The sequence below is a fragment of the Protopterus annectens genome, chromosome 2.part1, assembly GCF_019279795.1.
Source record: "Protopterus annectens isolate FY-2018-M chromosome 2.part1, PAN1.0, whole genome shotgun sequence".
NCBI lineage: Eukaryota > Metazoa > Chordata > Ceratodontiformes > Protopteridae > Protopterus > Protopterus annectens.
In genome coordinates, this window is record NC_056729.1 from 409,822,605 (window position 1) to 409,847,115 (window position 24,511).

General features: G+C 43.7%; 1 protein-coding gene across 2 annotated transcripts in view; it reads left to right on the forward strand.

The window, feature by feature from the left end:
* NAF1 (nuclear assembly factor 1 ribonucleoprotein) overlaps positions 1-24,511 on the forward strand; it is a 1,472,570-nt gene that overhangs the window by 1,355,803 nt on the left and 92,256 nt on the right. For both annotated transcript variants that reach the window (XM_044062219.1, XM_044062220.1), the window contains exon 8: positions 21,239-21,347. In XM_044062219.1, the coding sequence (XP_043918154.1) occupies positions 21,239-21,347 (109 nt within the window). The remainder of the gene's footprint in view (positions 1-21,238; positions 21,348-24,511) is intronic.

A 24,511-nucleotide genomic window follows, 5' to 3' on the forward strand; every position in this document is an offset into this window, starting at 1 on the left:
TTTCAGAACCAAAGTCTTCTATAAAGCTAAGTACCCCATTGGGGAAACTTTTTCTTGCCTCAGACCGACGTCAGTAAAAGTTAATAATTGTATTTCTTGTGGGAAGCAAATACCTCATAAGGATTTTCATTCTTACTGTATTCCATGCCTAGGCCCAGACCACGACGTCACTAGTTGTTGGTTTTGTGCTAGATTTAACAAACGCACTATTAAACGTCTGTTTGATTTTGCTCGCCATTACTTTGGCTGAAGGTTTAATTATACCATGCCGTCGGAACAACAGAGACTGGAATACACAAAAAACGCAAAGACAAGGATAAGGACAGGCATCCAAGGCCCAAAACTGACGATGAAACCTCTTCTAGGCCAGTCACCGGTTCGCCGGTTCTCAGTGAGGTGCTTTCGCAGCCCCTGACACCCGCTACCTCAGAGCCACAGGCTGCTCCAACTCCCACTTGGAGATGTCTAGGCCTTTGGATACTCAAGGTGTTGGGCCTACGGAAACTAACCCTTCAGATGGGTCCAGAGCCGCTGAGCAGGCATCGGCTTCTGAGGGTGTTTTCAGACCTTCACAGCTTACTATAAAAACTACAGCCAAGTCTAAAACACAGCATTCACCCGGACAGGCCTCCATGCCTAAAAAACAAATGCTCAAAATGGCCGAAGACTTAATTACTCTGATCAGGGGTTCCCATCCCCCTCCTGATAAAAGGCCTAGGCAAGGATACAGACTATGATTCCTCTGACCAGGTTTCCATTTCTTCTGATTCCTCCTCGGACCATGGATACTCTTTACCCCCCTGTGAGGACTCAGATGCTGAAGAATCTATTCCTTCAGCCTCTCCTCCTGAAGATTATTCTTTTGGGGAAACTTTACATACCATGAGGGAGCATTTCCATTGGGAGGGCTAGGATTACTCAGAATCCAAGAAAAGGCTCAGAGACTTTCTCTTATTACCTCATCACAGACCCCTTGCTATTTCGCCAGTGTTGGATATTGTGGATGATGTGTTCTGTGAATCCAGTTTAAATCCTGATTCTTTGCCCCCCTGCTCCAGTCAAGCCAGACAGGTACTGCAGAGTCCCTGACTCTCACAAATTTCTTTATAAAAACCCTGCTGCTGATCCAGAAACTATTTCCCAGGGTCCCAAAGGGGTAAAGGCTACCACGGCTAAGAATCCAGTTCCCTCTGACAGGGATTCTAGAGCATTAGACAGATGGGGGAAGAAAGTTTACACTTCTGCAACTTTAGCAGTGACAGCTTTAAATTGCCAGTTTCACATGCTTAAATACCAACAATATTTAATGTCTCTGTTAAAACAGAAAATTATTACAATTTCAGAACATCCTGACTATAAGGAAATGCAGGAATTATTGCATGCAGCTGAACAAGTGGGAAAACATACTTTGCAATGTGGTTTTTGATTCATTAAAGGCTTCTTGTAGAGCAGCAGTTACAGGATCTGTGATTCAAAGGCATGCTTGGTTAAAAGAACAAGCTTTACCTGATCATGTTAAGGCTAAATTATTAGATGCTCCTTTACAGCAGGATATTTTATTTGGTGTTAAGGCAGAAGAGGTATTAAAGAAAATGGAGGATAAGGCAAAATCTATGCAAACAGTGAAGGATTTCTTACAGGTACAGCCACCTCAATTTAGCAGAAATTGGCCTTCAAAGACTTGGTCCTTTCCAGTGTCAGACAGACCACAAAGAGGCAGATACAGACGCCCAAGAGGCAGATCTCGGCCCCAAGGCTCTTACAGACCACGACAGTGGGGTGCTCCAACCCCAAAAGGAGGTGAAGACAAGTCACAACCTTACAGGAAACAGTCCCAATGACTTCCCCCTTCGAATGCCAAGCACTTACCTTTTGGCAGCTCCCTTAGGGGGAAAACTAACTTTTTTTTCCTCAAAATTGGCATGTAATCACCCAAGACAAATGGGTTCTGAACATTGTGTCTCAAGGTTACAGGTTCCACTTTCACACTCTATCAAGGCTAAAAGGAATGCCAGACCTGCCACAAAATCAGTGGGCAGAGGCACAAAAACAAATTACAGCCCTCATGGACATGAGAGCTATCCAAAAAGTGCCACAACAGGAACAGGGACAAGGATTTTACTGAAGACTTTTCTTTGTCCCCAGAAAGGACAAAGCCTGGAGACCCATACTAGACCTTTCTACTCTAAATACTTACCTGGATGTTCCGAAATTCAAAATGTTAACACTTCAGCAGCTTCTTCCCATGCTGGGCAAGAAGGCTTGGCTTGTTACTTTGGACCTCAAAGAGGCATACCTGCATGTCCCTATCAGACAAAATTGCAGAAGATACCTCACATTCATAGCCGGTTCAATGCATTACCAATTCTTTGCACTGCCCTTTGGCTTATTTACTGCGCACAGGGTCTTCACAAAGTGCCTGGCACCGGTAATTGCATTTTGCAGACAAAAAGGAATTCAAATATATCCATACCTGGACGACTACCTTATTCAAGCAGAGAGCAAGGGCATTCTTCTAAAGCATCTGACGTTTGTAAAAAGGTTGCTAATTTGCCTAGGGTACACAATGAACAAAAAGAAGTCAAAACTAGTGCCCTCACAAGAGATAATATTCCTGGGTGCCAGCTTAAATACAACGGCCCAGGTGGCTTATCTCACGCCAGACAAGCAAGGACAACTGACACAGTACTTTCAATTGATGGCAACAAAAACCCAACTCCCTGCAAGAAAAATTCTGCAGGCCTTGGGATTCATGGCATCTTGCATACTTCTAATTCCATATGCCAGACTGCATATGAGGAAATTACAATGGTAACTAAAAAGTGTTTGGACTCAACACTGTCGCAGTTTGGAAGCAGTAATACCACTAATTCCCTGCCTACAACAGGAGTTTCGATGGTGGGCACAGGCATGTCACCTCAACAAGGGACAGCCTTTCACTCTACCCACAGCCAGGCAGACAGATGCTTTGGATTACGCCTGGGGAGCACACATGGCAGGAAAATGTACTCAGGGCAAGTGGACCACAGACCAAATGCATCTTCACATCAATCAAAAAGAGATGTTGGCTGTACAAAATGCCCTAACAGCTTTCAAGGACCTTCTGCATCCAGGACAACTATTAGTAGAGAGAGACAACACCACAGTTATGTGGTACATAAACAAGCAAGGAGGCACTCATTCTTACCCCCAATGCAGACAAGCCATGACCTTGAACACCACTCTAACGTATCAAGTTCATCTACAGGCACAAATGTTCTTCATCTCACATTGCTGCAGTCCTAACACTTGGGTAGTCCGCTGTCCCTCGGTCGGCCCGAATATCAGAGTATAAGGCTGACGTCGGTCAAGGCGCATTTGGCTGACATCAGAACGTCAGGGTACAAATGCGCATGACCGACGTCATATCCTCAGTCTTTTTTGCCGCATGGTCCGATGCAGAAGCAGTGTTGCAAGTGCCGTTCGGCGTTCTGAAATTTTTCGGAGTTTCAGACCAAAGTCAGAGTTGGTTAAGTACTCCGTTGGGGAATATTTTGGTTTTTTCTTGCCTCAGTGGTTTACCGGATGTCAGAAAAAGTGAATAACTGTATTTCTTGTGGGAAACAGATAACCGCATAGGGATTACCATAATTTGTGTATACCTTGTTTAGGACCTGAGCACGACGTTGTTGGATGCCGCTTTTGTGCTAGGTTTAATAAACGCACTATAAAGCGGAGGTTGGATTGTGCTAGGTTGGTCTTTGGGAAGCGGTGCAATTACAAAATGCCGTTGGATGCTCCGCCGGCTTCCTCAAAGAAGCGCAAGGACAAGGCAGTTAAACCTAGGTTAGAGGAGTCGTCCGAACCGGACGCCAGTTATTTAGAGGTGTCAGTGGAACCGGTGGTTCGACGGAGGCCTCTCTGGAGACCCAGGGAGAAACTTTGATTTTACAGGATGTGGCCTCCCAGGAGGCAGGGCAGGCTGTAGGGGCTTCTCAAGTAACTGTACTCCCTCCCTTCCTAAGGGGTCTAGGCCCTCTCTTTCTGCTTCCAAGGCTTCTCCTAGAGGCAGGTCTAGTTTAGCTTCTGTGGGTGTCACTCCCAGTTCTTCAGGTGCTGTGCCCAAGAAGCACATGCTCAAGATGGCAGAGGATTTAATTACTTTAATTAGAGGCTCTATGCCCCCTCCTGATAAGAGGCCTAGGATGGAACCTGTGTTGGGGGATTATGAGCAGGCTTCGATGTGTCTGAGTCTTCGGCTGAAGACTTGCAGGAGTATTCTCATTATTCTGATTCTGATGTGGATGATTCTACTCCTTCTGCTTCTCCTCCTGAGGATTTTTCTTTTCAGAGACCCTTCACTCCATGAGAGAGCATTTTAAATGGGAAGGTCAGGATTTCTCTGATTCCAGGAAAAGGCTTAGGGAATTTTGTTTTACCCCAGCATAGGCCTTTAGCTATACCTCCTGTTCTGAATGTGGTGGAAGATGTGTTTGCAGAGGCTTCTCTTAATCCTGATTCTTTGCCTCCTGCTCCTGTTAAACCGGATAGGTATTACAGGGTGCCTGAAGCTCATAAGTATCTTTTTAAGAGTCCTAGGGCAGACCCAGAAACTGTTAGCCAGGGGCCTAAGGGTGTTAAGGCTTCTGTTGTCAAGAATCCGGTTCCTGCAGATAAAGAGGCCAGGGCCTTGGATAGATGGGGAAAGAAAGTTTATACTTCTTCCACTCTAGCCATGAGAGCTTTGAATTGCCAGTTTCACATGTTGAAATATCAAAATTATCTCCTTTCTCAGTTGAAATCTAAAGTTGATGCTCTGGCGGAAGGTATTGACTGTAAAGAGTTACAAGATTTAGTGCATGTTTCTGAACAGGTGGGTAAGCATTCTTTGCAATGTGGTTTTGATGCTGTACAGGCCTCGTCTAGGGTGGCTGCCACTGGGTCAGTTCTTCGCAGGCATGCCTGGCTGAGGGATCAAAATTTATCTGACCATGTTAAAACTAGGATTTTGGATGCCCTTTGCAATCTGATGTCTTGTTTGGTTCTCCTGTTGAAGCAGTTTTAAAGAAAATGGAAGACAAGGCTAAGTCTATGCAGACTGTTAAAGATTTTTTGCAGGTTCAGCCTCCAAAGTTTAGTAGAAATTGGCCTACTAAAGGGTGGTCGTATCCTTCTTATGATTCCCAGTCTAGGGGTAGATCTAGACGTGGCAGGGGCAGAGGTCAGGGCTCTTTCAGGCCCAGGACAGGGAGTTCTCCTGCACAGTCTTCGAGTGAGGGCAGGGGTCAGTCCTTTCGTAAACAGACCCAATGACCTACTTTTTCAGCTGCCAGAACCTTCTCGCCTGGCAGCACCTTTGGGAGGAAGGTTGGCACTTTTCAAAGAAAATTGGAGTTTGATTACCCAAGACAAATGGGTACTGGATATCATACATCACGGTTACAGGTTTTATTTCCATACCTTGCCTCCTTTCAAAGGCATGCCAGACATTCCTCCTCAACAAAGAATAGAGGCTCACAGGCAAATTTCACTGCTACTCCAAATAGGGGCCATACAGCCCGTTCCTATGCCAGAAAGGGGCCTAGGATTTTATTCTCGCCTGTTCCTAGTACCAAAGAAGGGGAACACGTGGAGACCAATTTTGGATTTGTCTATCCTCAACACTTATCTGGACATTCCCAAGTTCAAAATGTTGACGTTGCAGCAGCTTTTACCTCTGCTGGGCAAAGATCATTGGATGGTAACTTTGGATCTCAAGGAGGCTTATCTTCATGTTCCTATCAGACTAAGTTGCAGGAAGTATCTGCGTTTTCGAGCTGGGACTTCTCACTATCAGTTCTCTGCATTGCCCTTTGGCTTATCTACTGCGACCAGAGTGTTCACAAAAGTTCTGGCTCCAGTGATAGCTTTCTTCAGGCTGAAAGGAATACAGATCTATCCTTATTTGGACGACTGCCTGATTCTGGCTCAAGGAAGGGAAGAGCTTCTTCATCATTTGGAATATGTGATAGCAGTGCTAAGATGCCTGGGGTATTCTGTGAACGAAATAAAGTCCAGTCTAGTACCCTCTCAAGACATGTGCTTTCTGGGTGTGAGACTGAATACAGCATCCCAGATGGCCTTTTAACCCCGGACAAACAAAAGAGTCTATCCCTTTACTTCCATCAGCTATCTCATCAGTCCGGCTGACTGCAAGGACAGTCCTTCAAGCCTTAGGGTTCATGGCATCTTGTATTCTGGTGCTTCCCAATGCCAAACTGCATATGAGGAAGCTACAATGGTATCTCAAAAATGTATGGACACAGCACTGCCAGGATCTGGACACTGTCATTCAAATAATACCTTGCATTCAAAAGGAATTTTTGTGGTGGGCTCAGGAATGTCACCTAAACAAGGGACTCTGTGACCCGCCAGAGGCGAGTCAGATTTTAACAACAGATGCCTCAGACATAGCTTGGGAGCTCATCTAAATGGAAAGTGGATACAAGACAAGTGGCCTGCCAGACTACAACATCTACATATCAACATGAAGGAGATGTTAGCAGTCCAGTTTGCATTAATAGCTTTCAAGGATTTACTTCTTCCAGGGCAGGTGTTGATTCTAACAGACAACACAACTGTCATGTGGTACATCAACAAGCAAGGGGAACACATTCTTATCCTCTATGCAGGCAAGCAATGATTTTGTGGGAGACTGCTCTCAGTTTACAACTAAGTCTTCAGGCAAGGTTTCTGCCGGGAGCACAGAACTCCTTAGCAGATGTGTTAAGCAGACAAATCATGGATCCCCACGAGTGGAAACTGGATCTTCATGTATTTCAGAAATTGACAGTGTCCTGGGGAACTCCAGACATAGATCTGTTCGCTTCTCCACTAAACCACCAGCTGCCAAAGTTTTGCACAAAGCGGTTTCATCCCACAGCTTGGAAAGTGGATGTTCTTTCTTTCAGTTGGAAAAATCTTCATGTGTATGCCTTTCCACCTCTGCCTCTCCTCCCAAAGGTACTTCTGAAGGTCAGACAGGACAAGCCAAGGCTGATTTTGATAGCTCCAGATTGGCCTCGACAGCACTGGTACCCACTACTGAGAAGTCTAGTACGGAAGCCTCCATGGCCTTTGCCTTTGATTCCACATCTGTTGTCCCAGGAGGACAGTCATTTGCTCAATGTCAAACTTCACTCTCTTCACCTCACAGCATGGCATATTCTGTTTTAAACCATAGAGGGTCTCAACTTCCACAACAAGTTTTGAATGTGATTTTGGAAGCTAGAAGGCCTAGTACAAGGAAAGTGTACGCAGATAAATGGAAGAGATTTTTATTTTGGAGTGCAGCTAAGGATTTGGATGTTTCTGAGCCTGATTTAAGTGTGGCTCTTCAATATCTTACTGAGTTATTGGACAAAGGTTTGTCCTTCTCTTCTATTAAGATTCATGCTGCAGCAATTTCAGCTCACTACGATTGTGACCCACCATTGTTTTCTCATCCTTTATTCAAGCAATTTCTTAGAGGGCAAAGAATATAAGACCCCCACGAAGAGCTCCTACTCCTGCTTGGGATCTCAATTTTGTGTTGGAGAAACTCACTCTACAACCTTTTGAGCCTGCAGCTACTGCTGAGTTGAAATATTTGTCATGGAAGACTGCTTTTTTGTTGGCCATTACCTCTGCAAGAAGGGTTTCTGAATTGCAGGCCCTTATGGCAGTTGAGCCTTTCTTAATTTTCCACAAGGATAGGGTATCTTTACGTACTAATCCTTCCTTTATGCCTAAAGTGGTTTCTAGTGTGGCTTTAAACCAAACTATTCATTTGCCCACTTTTTATGCAAATCCCCAAATTAAAGGGGAAAAGATTTTGCACACTTTAGATGTTCACAGGCAGTTGCGATATTATTTGGACAGAACTAAAGGGTTCAGACAATCTCAGCAGTTATTAGTTTCTTTTGCTTTGTGCTCTCAGGGCAAGCCCGTGTCAAAACAAACTATTTCTAAGTGGATTGGATTTTGCATTGCTTTCTGTTATTCCCATCATGGCAAAGAGATTCCAGCTGGGATTAGACCTCATTCCACTAGGGCTACTGCCACTTCAACAGCTTTTTGAGGGGGTAGCTACTAAGGATATTTTGGAGGCAGCCACTTGGAGTTCAGTGCATACCTTCTCTAGGCATTACCACCTTCCATTGTACTCTAAATCCAGGGCTGGTTTTGCCACTGCTGTGTTGCAGGGCATTTTGGCAGCTCCTGCTTCATTATAGTTTAGCCATCCTCCCTTACCTCTGCTTTGGGATTCTACCCAAGTGTTAGGACTGCAGCAATGTGAGATGAAGAACATAGTACAGTTTTGTACCTACCATAAATGTAGATGTTCAAGATCCACATTGCTGCAGTCCAATTTACCTCCCTCCTTCCCTCTGTTGTTTGAGGTGGTTGTGTGGGTTGGGTTATCCATCTGAGGTATATTGCATTTTGTATATTGCATTTTGTATATATTGTATATATTATACATATTTGTGGTGTTAGGCTAGTTGGTTGTTTAGTTGTGGTCTATGGGTTTTGACCTTTCTTTTTAGGGTCTTCTGACATCTGGGGCAAGAAAAGACTGACGATATGACGTCGGTCATGCGCATTTGTACCCTGACGTTCTGATGTCAGCCAAATGCGCCTTGACCGACGTCAGCCTTATACTCTGATATTCGGGCCGACCGAGGGACAGCGGACTACCCAAGTGTTAGGACTGCAGCAATGTGGATCTTCGAACATCTACATTTATGGTAGGTACAAAACTGTACTTTCCTGCCAGGAAAGAAAAATACTCTGGCAGACGACTTAAGCAGAAACATCATGGATCCTCACGAGTGGAAATTAAATCCACAAGTATTCAGAATGATAAGCAAAAATGGGGGTGCCCAGACATGGATCTTTTTGCCACCCCAATGAATTGCCAACTACAAACATTTTGCACAAGGACTTCACACACACAAGCATGGAAAGTGGATGCTCTCTCGTTCAGCTGGAAAAGCCTAAAAGTTTATGCCTTCCCACCACTGCTTCTCCTTTCAAAAGTACTCCTAAAAGCCAGACAAGAAAAACCACAGATGATACTGATTGCCCCAGACTGGCCACGCCAGCACTGGTACCCAATCCTAAAGAACTTAGCTCAAGGCCCACCATGGATTTTACCTCAAATTCCGCACCTTCTGACTCAACAAGGCAATCAGATCCTGCACAGTCAGCTCAAAACTTTAAACCTGGCTGCATGGCAGATTCATTAGTCAAGCAGACAACACCACTCTCTAAAGCTGTTATGGATGTCATTTTAGAGGCCAGGAGGCCTAACACCAGGAAATCATACTCAGAAAAGTGGAAGAGATTCTGTGCCTGGAACCAGGCTCAAAGCTTTGACCCTGTTATCCCAAATATTCCTCAGATATTACAATACTTGACTGAGATGCTGGACAAAGGACTATCCTTTTCATCCATTAAGATCCACGCCTCTGCCATCTCGGCTTATTACAACACAGATCCTCCTATTTTCTCTCATCCATTATTAAAACAGTACCTCAGAGGGGCTAAAAGCATAAGACCGCCCTGGAGAGCACCAACACCAACTTGGGACCTCAGTTTTGTCTTGGAAAAACAAATTTACCTCCTTTTGAGACGGCCAATTCAGCAGAATTAAAATATATACAATGGAAAACTGCTCTGCTTCTGGCAATAACCTCAGCAAGAAGAGTCCGAGTTACAGGCACTAATGGCAGTGGAGCCTTTCATCATTTTTCACCAAGACAGGGTTTCTTTACGAGCAAGCCCTTCATTTATGCCTAAGGTGGTATCCGGCTCTTAACCAAACTATTCATTCATTTGCCAACTTTTTTATCCAAATCCCCAGAATAAAGGGGAGAGACTTCTGCATTCCTTGGACATACACAGACAATTACGTTTCTACTTGGACAAAACAAAAGCTTTCAGAAAACTGAGCAATTGTTTGTAGCATATGCTGCAGGATCACAGGGAAAGGCTATTTCAAAGCAGACCATCTCAAAGTGGATAGGACACTGTATTCGGTTCTGCTACACACAGCATGGGAAACCTGTACCTAGTAACATTAGGCCACATTCCACCAGGGCAACAGCCATTTCAACTACCTTAGAGGAGTGCCTACCAAAGATATCTTGGAAGCTGCAACTTGGAGTTCAGTGAACACCTTTACCAAGCATTATCACTTGCCTCTTTATTCTAGATCCAGAGCTGGCTTTGCCACTGCAGTGCTGCAGGGCCTCATAGCCACCCCAAATCCTCTATAGAACCAGCCACCCTAACTCAGCGTTGGGATTCAACCCAAGTGTAATGACTGCAGCAGTGAAACACGATGAACATAGTACAGTTTTGTACCTACCATAAATGTAGATTTTCGAGTGTCTTCACTGCTGCAGTCCAGGTTACCCACCCGCCATCCCCTCTTTCTTAGCTTGGACTTACCTATACCTTTCAACCCTATACTACCTATGTGGTGTATTTGCTGGTAACTGAAGGTTTTGTTTTTTTACCTTTATTGTATGTTTTATTACCAATATGTATTACCTACCTATTTGGGGGCACCTGACATCTGGGGCAAGAAAAACTGAAGAAAATGGCGTGGGCTGCATCTTGTATACCCCTGGCGCACTGACGTCAGAAAAGATGCGACAGCAACCGACACCGGACCAAGAATTTGGAACTCTGGCCGACTGCAGGACCGCCTGACGACAGGATAACCCCAAGTGTAATGACTGCAGCAGTGAAGACACTCTAACATCTACATTTATGGTAGGCACAAAACTGTACTTTCAACTTGATTGCATCTCCTCCGTTATCCCCAGTTTAGTCTCTTGGTTAGCAGTCGTTGACTGTATCTGCTGCACATCTTGCATAACCACCTGCAGCATCTAATTAAGTGTGTCCGTGGTTGATTTAAAAGCCCGTACCTCTTTCCCCTCTGATTCCCAAGGCATCAGATATAACTGAGTGACCACATCCACCACCAGGGATAACTGCTATGCAGGATTCACCTCTGGTAATCATGCTGCCAAGCACCAAAAACCAAGAAAAAAGGAACCAGTAACAGACGCAGGGCATATTACTTTATCCAGGTTGCCAAAATAATATTAACGGACCTCACAATTTTTACATAGGTGGATTGGCAAGGAGCAGAGACAGAGAGATTAGCTGTGCATTGCTACTCGTTCCCGAGCATGCCTCTCCCCCTTTACTTCTTTGAAGTTGTTTCCACATTGACCAGTGTGGCAACAGCAGACCATATTGCTATGGAAAAGATTTGCAGGACTGCTGTTTGAAAGTTGTTTTATACATTCGCCAAACTTTTAGTGTCTGGAGCTGCAGTCCAGAGCATGTTCCAACTTGAAAGGTGTGTTATGAATGGAAACCCACCTCCTCCTTTGAGGTGAAGTGTAGTAGTTTTCCATAGTAAATTGAGCAGAAAAACCTTCTGAACTCAAGTGATCATTGATATTAGTATTTGTGACAGGTGAGCTCTTCACTGTACACCATTCATACCTTCCCAAGTACTGCTGTCATTTGGTTACTGGATTCTAGGTAAGTACGCTCAACATCGTATAGGTTCATAGGTGTGTACTAGGCTAATGACCCTGGAGCCTTTACAAGCCTAGTCCATAGGATTACCCTGGCATCGTGCCACCTGACCTTAGTTCCCAGTGCCTCTGTCGAGTAGGGGCACTGGAGTAATCCCCGGGGTGAAGTTTCAATTTCCCATCCACTCATCAAGATTTCTCTTGAGGGCCAGTGAGGTGCGCTGTTTGACATGTATGGGAAGTCTATTCCATCGCATGGGCAGTCTCTGGGTTATGAACCTGTCCCTCCAGCACATTCTGTTGATTGTGGTAATGAGGTTGATGTCTCTGGAGCATGTGGTGCACAGGGATTGGGATTTCTTTAGATGTAACATTTCTGACAGGGCTGGGTCAGACATAGCTTTGCAAGGCAAGCAGAGATTGCCTCTAAGTAGGTGATGTAAGACAGAGAGTAGTTGGAGTTTTTTGACTCTGTCCATATAGGACAAGTGTTTTAAGGCCTAGGATCCTCTTTGTGAGGTTCTTTTGCGGCCTCTCCAGTTGTTACAGGTGTCTAGTGAGGTACATGCTAAATGGGGCATTGTACTCTGATTGGCTTATTGAGTGAAGAATAGAGGGAGACAATGACCTCTTTCTTCCTGGATGCAAAACCCTTAGTAATGAGATGTGCCAAATAGAAGGAATTTCTGACCAAAATGGCAATGTGGTGGTCAAAAGAGAGGTTGCTGTCAACCTGTGTTCTCAGATCTCTTATAACGCCTTCTGTGTTCAGTGGGCTACCAGCGATGTGATAATTCACGGGAATCAGTTTTTTTCCCAAAGGGGAAGACGACACATTTTTTGGCATTCAGTTTAAGGCCATGGTTCTGACACCAGTCGTCGGTCTCAGTGAGGCCTTTCTGTAGGATGTCAACATCACTTGGGGAGTTAATAATGGCTCTCAACTTTCAATCGTCTACAAACTTTGTCATCCAGAGTCCCTTCATTTTGGCCTGGACTTCAGAGATGTAGATACCAAACAGGAGAGGACCCAGGACCGAACCCTATGGAACTCCACTCGTGACTGGTTGGCAGTCTGACTTGGAGTCAGCTACTTTCAAATTGTGGGTTTTATCTGTGAGCCAATTTGCAACCCACCTAGTGATATAGGGGCTGATGCCTAGCTTAGTGAGTTTTTCTGATTCCTGAGTGGGGAATGGTATCAAAGGCCTTTTCCAGGTCAAGGTAGTCTGTATGAACCACCTTGCCTTCATCCACAGCTCTGGTGACTGACTCAGAGAAGTCGACTAAGTTGAGCAGGCATGATCTACCCTTCACAAAACCAAACTGTGTGGGATTCAGAGTTTGGAGATTACCTATATCCTTGTTTTATTAGGTTCATGATGATGCGTTCCATGGCTTTGCATATCAGACTCTTCAGGTTAATAGGATGATAGTTCCCAGGGTCTGTAGTTGCTTATCCTTTGTGAAGAGGGATGTCTATAGCAGTGTGCCATTCGGTAGGGACAAAACCTGAGGTGAGGCTGTGAAAAGGGCACACAGGTGAGCTGCCAGTTCACTCTGTAGTTCATGTAAAACACAGCCATGGATGTTGTCAGGTCCCATCGAAGCTGTATTCTTGGCCTTGGACAGTGCTGTTTTAATCTGTGCAGCAGTACTGCTGGGTGCCTGGCAATCTACTGGTATTGTGATTGGTCCTTTGGGGGGGGGGGTAAAGTTGTCACTCAATCTGTCGGCCAATATACTGGCAATATCTGTTGGCTCTGCATAGGAGGTACCATTGTGCAGTAGCTCAGAGCAAATCTGGGTATTGCTGTGGAGATTCTTTACATAACTATAAAGGCCCTGTGGATGTCCTTCATGGATGCATCTGCAGTCATAACAAGTGGGTTGTCCTGTCGTCAGGCAGCCCTGCAGTCGGCCGGATTCCAAAGTCCGGGTCCGGCTTCGGCTGATGTCGCACTCCACCCGACGTCATCTCTGCTGGTCTTCGGGTATAAAAGCATCAGCCGACGCCATTTTCCTCAGTCTTTCTTGCCGCGTGGCGCCCGAAGCAGAAGCTGTTCGCAAGTGCCGGTCGGTCGGATCCAGAGATTACTTCTACCGAATACTACTTCAAGACTTCTAAAGCTAAGTACCCGCTGGGGACTCTTTCTTGCCTCAGCCGATGTCAGAAAAAGTTAACAATTGTTTAACCTGTGGGAAACAAATACCTCATAAAGATTTCCACTCTTACTGTCTGCCTTGTTTAGGCCCAGCCCACGACGTAGCAGCCTGTTCGGCCTGTGCCTCTTTCAACCGACGACGCTTAGGCGCCGGTCGGAGTTTGCAGAACAGTTTTTCGGTACTGATTTTGCGTACATTATGCCGCCGGATCCTCCGACTACCCATTCTGCCAAAAACCGCAAAGATAAAGACCGGCACTCGCGGTCCGCGGTTTCGGCCGGAACCACGGCAATGCAAACATGAGTGTCTCGGTTTCGGCGAAACCGAAAACTGCTCAAAGTACAGCTGAACCTATTCTTACAACTGAGGCCCCTGCTACAATTCTTGAATCGACCTCAGAAATTTTACCCACTACGGTGGTTGACTTATCAGACACCATCCCCTTGGATGTCTCTACCCCAGCACGTGGTGCTGCTAGGCCTCCAGCAGCCATGTCCATTAAGGCCTTCGCCAGGGCTAAAGCAGCCAAGACTACTAAATCAGTGCCTGTTAAACCCCCCCCCATCCAGGCCCTCTTCTAGTTCTCAAATGCTTTCTTTGGCAGAAAATTTAATTTCTTTAATTAGAGGATCTCAATCTCACCCTGACAGGGCCTCTCAGCCCCCAGAGAAGAGACCTAGGGCAGAGCCCCCTGAGCCAGTGTCTTCTGATGATTCTGCTGATGAATCAGACATAACTGACCAGCCTGAGGCTCCCTTCTCCAATTTTGAAGATTCTGATGCTGAAGAATCCATTCCAGCTGCTTCCCCACCAGAAGAATTCTCCTTTGGGGAAACCTTGCATGCCATGCGAGAACAGTTCCAATGGCAGCAACAGGATTTTTCAGACTCCAGAAAAAGACTTAGGACCTTTCTGCACCTCCCACAGCACAGGCCCTTAGCTATACCTCCTGTTCTCTCTGTAGTGGATGATGCTTTCAATGATGTTTGCTCCGCTCCAGATTCTTTACCCCAGCCCTGCCAAACCAGACAGATTTTACAGGGTGCCAGATACTCATCACCACCTTTACAAGGCCCCTCTTGCAGACCCAGAAACTATATCCCAGGGTCCCAAGGCAGTAGCCGCAACCTCAGCTAAAAACCCTATTCCTTCTGAAAGGGAAGCAAGGTCACTAGACAGATGGGGTAAAAAGGTCTACACTTCAGCTACTCTCTCAGCTAGAGCTTTAAACTGTCAGTTTCACATGATACAATACCAAGAGTTTATGCTTGATCAGTTAACTAAAAAGCTAACTACTGATGAATCTCTTGATAAGAAATATGTATTAGAGATGGTAAATAACATACAACAGGTTAGCAACCATTCCTTAAAATGTGGCTATGATGCACTGGAGGCTTCATTTAGATCAGCCATGACACCCACAGTGACTTAATCCTAAATCCGCCTACCAGGGAACAAATAGCAGCTCCTCTAGGCGGAAAGTTAACCTTATTTTCAAAGAACTGGCACTACATAACAAAAGACAAGTGGATTTTACAATCCATAGATCAAGGTTACCGGTTTCACTTCCACACTTTACCAGTCAAAAGAGGAATGCCAAATCTACCTCCAAATCAAAAAACAGAGGCTCTACGCCAGATAATGGAGTTAGCAAACATGAGAGCTGTGGAAAGAGTGCCAACAGCAGAACAAGGAAAGGGGTTCTACTCCAGACTATTCCTAGTTCCAAGAAAGGAAAAAAGTTGGAGACCAATTCTCGACCTGTCCACCTTAAATACATACATCATTGTCCCAAAATTCAAAATGCTGACCCTACAGCAACTTCTTCCCATGCTGGGCAAGGAGTCTTGGCTGGTAACTCTAGATCTCAAGGTGGCATACCTGCACGTCCCATTCGACCAATCTGCAGAAGATACCTCAGATTTCTTGCAGGATCAGACCACTATCAATTCTCAGCATTGCCCTTTCGCTTATCTCCTGCCCAGAGTATTCACAAAATGCCTGGCATCAGTAATCGCCCATTGCAGACTACAGGGAATTCAAATTTACCCATACCTGGATGACTGCCTGCTACAAGGGGACAACAAAAGCAAGCTGACAACAGATTTACAAAGGGTCATTCACTTGCTACAAGGACTGGGATACACAGTCAATTTACAAAAGTCAAGGCTGATACCATCCCAAACAAGGACATTCTTGGGCGCGGAATTGGACACAGTACAACAAATGGCATTCCTGACTACAGAAAAACAAAAAGAACTTCCTCTTTACTTCTTGGCACTAACAAAACTGAACAAGTTAACAGCAAGAAAATTTCTACAGGCCTTGGGCTTCATGGTATCATGCATAATCTTGGTCCCATTTGCCAGACTACATATGAGGAAACTACAGTGGTACCTAAAGAATTTATGGTCCCAACACAGACACAGTCTAAAAACAGAAATCCCACTAATTCCATGCTTAAAACAGGAGTTCCTATGGTGGGCTCAGGCATGCCAGTCAAATCCAGGCCTGCCCTTCCGCAGATGTCAACCAAGCCAGACCATCACAACAGACGCTTCAGACCTAGGATGGGGGGCCCACATGCTGGACAAATGCGTGCAAGGATTGTGGACACAGGATCAACTCCACCTGCACATCAATCTAAAAGAAATGCTGGCAGTAAAACTGGCAATCCAAAAGTTCAAACCATTCCTCAAAGAGGGCCAGTTGATGATAAGGACAGACAACACCACAGTCATGTGGTACATCAACAAACAGGGAGGCACTCATTCATACCCCCTATGCAGAATGACCTTGGAGCTGTGGACCCTGGCACTCAGCTACAACATTCAGTTACAGGCAATATTTGTACCGGGAAAGACAATACTCTAGCAGACATACTAAGCAGAACCACTTCGGATGCCCACGAATGGAAGCTGCACCGGACATCTTCAAGACCATCTCAAAGAAATGGGGAATGCCACAGATAGACCTATTCGCATCACCTCTCAATCACCAGCTCAAAAATTCTGCACAAGGCCATTCCACCCACTAGCATGGGAAGTGGACTCACTCTCCTTCAACTGGAAAGGCCTAACAGCATATGCATTCCCTCCTCTTCCTTTGATACACAAGGTACTACTAAAAATCAAGGAAGAACGTCCAAGGATAATCCTGATAGCCCCAAACTGGCCAAGACAACACTGGTACCCACTACTGAAGAGCATGTCTCGAACAACATGTGGCCAATACCCTGATGCCTTTGATGTTAACTCAGAACAACTTCAGCATCATACCTCGAAACCTAAAACGCTGCAACTGACTGCATGGAACATCACATAGCAGCAGCTAATCCAGAACTTTCCCAAAGAGTTAAAGACATTATTCTTGAAGCACGCAGACCTTCAACAAGAAAGAACTATGCTGGAAAATGGAAAAGGTTTGTCATTTGGAGTACCGAAAGAGGAAAAGATGTGTCAAACATAGATAGGCCTAACATTCTGGAGTATCTGGCCGAACTTCTCCATTCAGGCCTGTCCTACTCCTCCATCAAGATACATGCATCAGCTATTTCAGCAGAATACAGCTTTGATCCTCCTGTTTTTTCGCACCCTTTGCTCAGGCAGTTCCTCAGAGGAATCAAGAATGTAAAACCTCCAAGGAAACCACCATTACCAGCTTGGGACTTAAACTTTGTGCTAGAAAAGTTGACACTAGCACCCTTTGAACCAGCAGCAACAGCAGACCTACAACACCTGTCATGGAAAACTGCTTTCCTACTGGCAATTACTTCAGCAAGGAGGGTTTCAGAACTACAGGCCTTAATGGCAGTGCAACCCTTCCTAATCTTCCACCAAGATAGAGTGTCCTTGAGGACTAATCCTACATTTATGCCTAAGGTGGTATCCAGAGTATCTTTAAACCAGGCAATCCACCTACCTTCCTTCTTTCCCAACCCACAAAACAGAGGGAAAGAATACTGCATACCTTGGATGTACATAGACAGCTACGCTACTACTTGGACAGAACAAAAATAGCAGAAAGACTGACCAACTTTTTGTAGCCTATGCAACAGGAAGGGAAGGAAAAGCTATTTCCAAACAGACAATCTCCAAATGGATAGGAAATTGCATACGATACTGTTACTCCTTCCATGGAAAACCAATTCCACAGAACATAAGACCTCATTCTACAAGGGCAACAGCCACTACCACAGCCTTCTTACGAGGAGTGGCAACCAAAGACATTATTGAGGCGGCTACTTGGACCTCCGTGCATACATTTGCCAAGCATTATAATTTGCCTCTTTATTCCAGATCCCGAGCAGGGTTTGCCACTGCTGTACTGCAAGGGATCTTAAACACACCATAATCTTCCTTTATCCTCCTCCCCTAGCTGGCTATGGTATTCTACCCACTTGTTATGACTGCAGATGCATCCATGAAGGACATAGTACAGTTTTGTACCTACCATAAATGTAGATGTCCGAACTGGATAGCATCTGCAGTCAGGATTACCTCCTCCTTCCCTCTGTGGTACTCCTAGGGTGTTTACCCTCCTAATAGCTAGCTGTTGGGGAGTCTTTATGGTGTATTTGTTTGTATATATGTACATATATGCTTATTGTTGTGTTTACCTCTATCTATTTGGAAACATTGGCATCTATCCAAATTTTACCCTGCAAGAGGGCTACTGGCATCTGGGGCAAGAAACACTGAGGAAAATGGCGTCGGCTGATGCTTTTATACCCGAAGACCAGCAGAGATGACGTCGGGTGGAGTGCGACATCAGCCGAAGCCGGACCCGGACTTTGGAATCCGGCCGACTGCAGGGCTGCCTGACGACAGGACAACCCACTTGTTATGACTGCAGATGCTATCCAGTTCGGACATCTACATTTATGGTAGGTACAAAACTGTACTTTGTCTTTACTATCTGCTGCAATTCTGTTTTCATAACTAGCTATAGATGATTTGATGAGGGATCTCAACTTTTTGTTGAGGCTGATAAGGGAGTTTTTCCAGTCTTAGGACATCACCTTATTCCACATCAGTTTCCTCCTCCTTTTGTAGAGTTTGTTTATGGCAGGGGACCGCCAGATTGGCTTCCTTTTTTTGGAGGAGAGCATCTTGGTTCTATTGGGTATGGCGAGATCCATGCATTTGTGTACATGTTCATACAGTGCATTGTTGTATGATTCGGCAGTCATGCAACTATTCTCCATTTGCATGGGTGCCGTGAAGTTAGCTACCTCTGTTTTAGGAGCCCAGAGTTAGCTTTGGAGAATTTTTTCATGGCGGTTACCTTTGCGGGAGGGGGGATGTGGATTTCCAAGGTGATTAGTTTGTGGTTGGACCTAACCAGGGAGGAGTTAACTATTGGTGTAGAGCAACGGTCGCCCATGTTAGTAATGACCAGGTCAGGGATGTTGCTACCTCTAGTGGGGGTAAGAACGAGCTGGTCCAGGGCATTGGAATTAATGAATTCCAGGAAATGTTGGGCAAATGTATTGGTACATGAGTAGTTTTGTAAATTGTATTGTATAGGGTGGGATGTATGTAAATTCTAATGTAGAGGGTGGGATGCAAGTTTCACTTTTAAAACGTGCTTCACTTGCTCCAGTTTGGTATTCTAGTGGAATGAAAATAGGAAGACTGCAAATGCAGCCACTGTAGAGTCAAATTTTAGTAAATGTCAATTGTGTTCATTTGAGATTCTGTGACATATTGTAATAGTGGAATGTTAACATAAATTCATGTTTTCACAGCTAATAGCCTGAGGTTTTTGTTACTCAAGAAACTTGGCACCCATGTCATTTTTTCAAGGGTGTACGTGGGCAGAGGAGAGAAAATAAATCTTCAGAAAATGTCATAGAGGTTTACAAAAATAAGTTGTAAAGTCATCATTAATAGTACATGTCTGTAAGGTATTATACACATACTAACTTCTGTAGTATCATTTTAGTGTGCCAGCCTGAGAGTTTTGTTTTCCTTATTGATCATTGCGTTATACTTCTGAAGGTGTGAGCAGTGAGATTTTCACTTGTACATCAGCACTTTGTTTAACATGCTTTATACAGTAAATGACTTTCTGTGGTGTGACCCAGATGCCTTTGTGTGATTAGCATCTGATGTGCCTACTGGAGCTGTTGTGGGAGTGATGGACATACTCGTCCTGGGAAGGAATGGGTCTTTCTGAATCAGGAGGTACCAAGATGCCCTTTGGGGGTATGTGCAGACCCAGAAACAAAGCATGCTTGCATCTTCTCAAGGCGCTTCTGAGTAGCCTTCATTGCAAGAGCATGAACGTGTGAATGTACTTGGAAGGTTTAATATCTTCCATGCTGATGCGGGATAGATTCCCTCTGCTCAGGGGATGGCGTAGGCCATCAGTAGAAAACACTTGTCATGGTCACACTGTCAGTCATCAACTGCTGACTGTCACCCAAGAGGAGCACATGAGCTGTTGAGGGAGAGACAATGCTGATGTTCAGCAGGCAGTGAAGAGCAAAAGGCCCATAGGCAAAGTTCTTATTCTTGGATCATGACTAAAAATATGCTTATGAAGGACAAAAGGCACATATAGGCAAAAATGTTATTCTTGGATTGTGACTATAAATGTTTGTTTATTTATTTACATTTGTTTACCGGGAAATTCCGACTGGACGCAGGTCTTTTTTCAGTGGATGCCCGGAGAGAAAAGATCCACATCATGTACATGATAAATAGAGATACAAAGTTGCAGCAATAGTAAACACCATTACAGGTTGTTGGCTTTAATACAATAACAAGATATTGATTATCAACAGTATATACAGTAAATGTTGCAAGTTATGAAGGACAAAAGGCACATAGGCAAAAATGTTATTCTTGGATCATGACTAAAAATATGTTTATGAAGGACAAAAGGCACATAGGCAAAAATGTTATTCTTGGATCATGACTATAAATGTTTGCTACTTCATGGTACTATGTGATGATGATATAGTTGTCAGCAAACACATTTTCTAACTTGAATATTGATATGTAAAGTTCTGATTCTGCACAGTTTATGTTCCAGAATAAAGTACAGTTAAAACAAATGCATGTTAACTCATGGCATCTGATATTTACAAAGTTTCCATTATATTTTGGCATTGCCTCATTTTAAAATGTGTGCTAGCATTGTGTTCCTTTGTTTTATTACTTAACAGGTGTCAACCAGCAGTAATGCCATCTGAAATGAGCATATTGCATGGGAAAACGATGTGCTGTAACCACAACATTTTGAAAACATAGAGAAGTTCAGTTGCATACTGAAGCATGACATATTTTAATGCCACATCCTTTGCAAGTCTAATATTCTTTTGTTGTATGTCCTAGTGGTGCCGTAATGCCATTAAAGCACAATTAGAAAAGCATTTGTATGCCAGTTGCTGAGCACCTAAGCATTGTGCCTGCAAATTACTGTGTTTCTAAGCATTGCAGATGGCCATTATGATAACATTTTAGCCATTACAGTCTGGAATGATTGTTTTTTTTTTTCAGGCTTTAGATTACAGCGATGATGAAAAAGAAAAAGAGGCCAAGCAAAAAAAGAAGAAGAAACCGAGCAAGAAAAACCGAGAGATGGACCAGGTTAACCTGGATAAGTCAGGTACTTTTGGGGTGTAGTTTTATTGAATTATATTTTAGACATGGGTGAGAAAAGGCTACAAATACATTTTCAACACTTCCTTCAACAGTATGCATTGCAGAGTAAATGAAGCCCTGAATTCTGCTTTACCTAGTTAATTATTTTACTGTTTAAAAAAAAAAAAAAAGTAAAGGAGTCAGTTATTTTTGAGATTTTTTTGTCAAAACTTAATTCAGAATAAGAAGAAACACAAAAACAAATTACACATATTAAACATGAACTTTTTAACATTTCCCATATGTCCAAAATAACATTTCCAAGCTATATGCAGTAGATAAAACAGAATGTTGCAAGTTCATGAAGCATACTAGAATATCAAATAATTCCTTGATCTTTTTGTCAGTGTTGGTCAGCCAATATAAACCGTAAGAGAAGTTGAAAGTGAAAGAAAAAAGTCATGTATCAAGTTTGTACCAAAAGTTAGTATTGATTGAAACAAAGCTAATCTTACTAGAAGGGGCAGCATATACTCCCTGAATAATATATTTTGTCTGCAGAACTGTCTGTGTTAAACGGAAGAACAGTTACTTTATTTTATTTATTATTTATTTTACATTTGTTAACCAGGGGTGTCTGAGTCGAAAAGGCCCTTTTTCAACAGAGGCCCGTGGAGAAAAGCTCCACATAGAAAAATTGCAGATACATTTAGTTATTTAGACATGATCAGCATACACACAAATTACAAAAGACATTTTTTTAAAGTGGTATGCAGCACATCAACAGTTACAATGGAGAGAACAAAGATAGTCATTTAAAAATAAAGGTAATAAATAGATTTGCGGTGTACAGCTGAAATTTGGAACATAGGTAGAATACATACATAGTACACAGATACAGTACATACATTGTAGATTAGCCAGTGTTTGAGTAAGACTGAAAACTATTATCAAGTACTCTAGGTTTAGTATGTGTACCTTATCTGCTTTCAGTAGCCTGGGATGCAATCATGGCACTGCAAACTTTGCTTGAGATGTTGCCTGATGAGGTCTTTAAAGGAGGACTTTGGATGATGTGTTTTGAATGCTAGTGGGGACAGAGTTCCATTTTTTAGCCACTGAACTACATCTCCAAAGCTATTGTAGCTGTTGGTGACTTCTAGTAGTAGTTTGCTTGCTGATCTAAGAGGCCACCAGTGGAACTGTCTCAAAGCAGTACAGTGATGAGTTCTATATGAGCAATTTGCAGCAAAGCCGGCAATTCTGTTGTAGCAGGCTTCCATTTTGCTTAGTTCAGTTTTGCTGAGATTAGTCAGAATGGGTGATGCATAGAGTAGAGTGGATAGAAGTTGGGAGCGAGCAATGACTGATCTTTTGTTGGTAAGAAATGGTTTGATACGATAGTGATCCCATTTTGGCATGTACTTTTTTAATAGTTAAGTTGAGATGACTATCAAATTTTAGGTGGGGGTCTATGGTTATTCCCAATAGCTTAACCTGTGCCACTGGAGCGATTGGAGTAGCATTTGTGGAGTAGGTAGTGAATTCACTGTTATCAGTGTTTTTGTTAGAACTGGTTATAATCATAAGCTGAGTTTTCTTTGGATTGAGGATAAATTGGGCTTTGGTAAGGTAGTTTTCAATGTCAGAGAATAGATGCATCCTGTGTGGAGGTATGGAGGTCATTTGTAAAGATTGTGAATAGTAGTGGTCCAAAGACAGAACCCTGTGGGACTCCTATAGTTATGGGCAGCTGAGGAGAGAGAGAATTTTCCCATTTCACAGCTTGGTACCTGTCAGTTAAATAGCTTTGGAACCAGGTAAGAGTAGAATTTGATAGGTGATATTGGTGTAGTTTGCTTAGCAGAATTTGGTGTGAGACTCTGTCAAATGCTTTGGACATATCCAGAAAATAGTTGATACCTGCAGGTCTTCGTTTTTGAGGCAGTTTACTGTGTCTGTGAAGCAGAGGAGGGCTGTAGTGGTACTATGGGCAGGTCTGAAACCATGCTGAGTAGGTAACAGGATGTTGCTGTGTAGGAGATATGTTAGCACCTGGGTATGGATACCTTTTTGTAGGATTTTGGTCGGGGGGAGAGTAAAGCAATGGGTCTGTAGTTAAGTTCAGTCGAGGTCCCGCCTTTATGTATGGGTGTAACATAGGATATTTTCCAGAGTTTGGGCACATAGTTTTCAATAATTGATCTGTTTGAGAGTGGAGATTGGGATAGCAATAGCATCTGCTGTGAGTTTCAAGAAATAGCTGGGGAGTAGGTCGGCTGCTGTTGATGAGGTTTTTAGTTTGGAGAGCATGCCTTTGAAGTGGTGGAAACTGTTTTGAGGGTAAAGCTTGTATTAGTGTTATTTGTGTTGGGGGGGGTAGTGAGGAAGGAACTGCCTTGTGATACTAAGGATAGAATTGAGTACACAAAGTGGGAGTTGAATTGTGTTTTGATGGGAACTTTAGTGTCAGGGGTGGTTGGTTTGGGGGGTAGCCTTTTGGGTGGATTTTAGTAGCTGGTTTACGTTTTTCCAAAATTCTTGGGGGTTGTGTTGGTATCTAGTTTGTAATGTCGTGTAGTAAGATATTTTTGTCCAGCCTAATGCATTTCTTTGCACGGTTGTGCAGTTCTTGGTACTTAGTAGTGGCGGCTGATGACTTCAAATTAAAGGGGGGCTGCAGGAGACAGCTGAATGGGTGAGGCCAATGGGAAGGGGTGTGACCAACTAGAAAGGGGTAGAGCTATGCTCAAAACCACAACAACTGGAACTTTAAATACGCTCCCCTGGGTGCCAAACTGTCATTACGAGAGTCCAATCAAGACAAAATGAAGTGTAGAAGAAAAAATATTTCAGTGCATTGGCTACATGACAACTTACTTAAAAAGCAGCACTCAGCTCAAACCACTTCTCCTTGTACTGCAGTTCTAATTATAATTTATATTCAGCTTTATAAAATTACCAAGTAACATGCTGAAAGTAGCAATCCCTGGGATAACCCCACTTGTAAAAATGTTTCTTATCCAAAAAAGACCTGCTGCCTGACAACAACTATCTACTTGTTTCATGGAGAACACATGATCAAAGTAAAAAATGAACAGCTAACAAGAAACAAGCTCAAGATTAATTGCTTAAAGGATTACTGCACAAGTTATGGACCACACATGATAGATTGGCATTCTGCTTAAT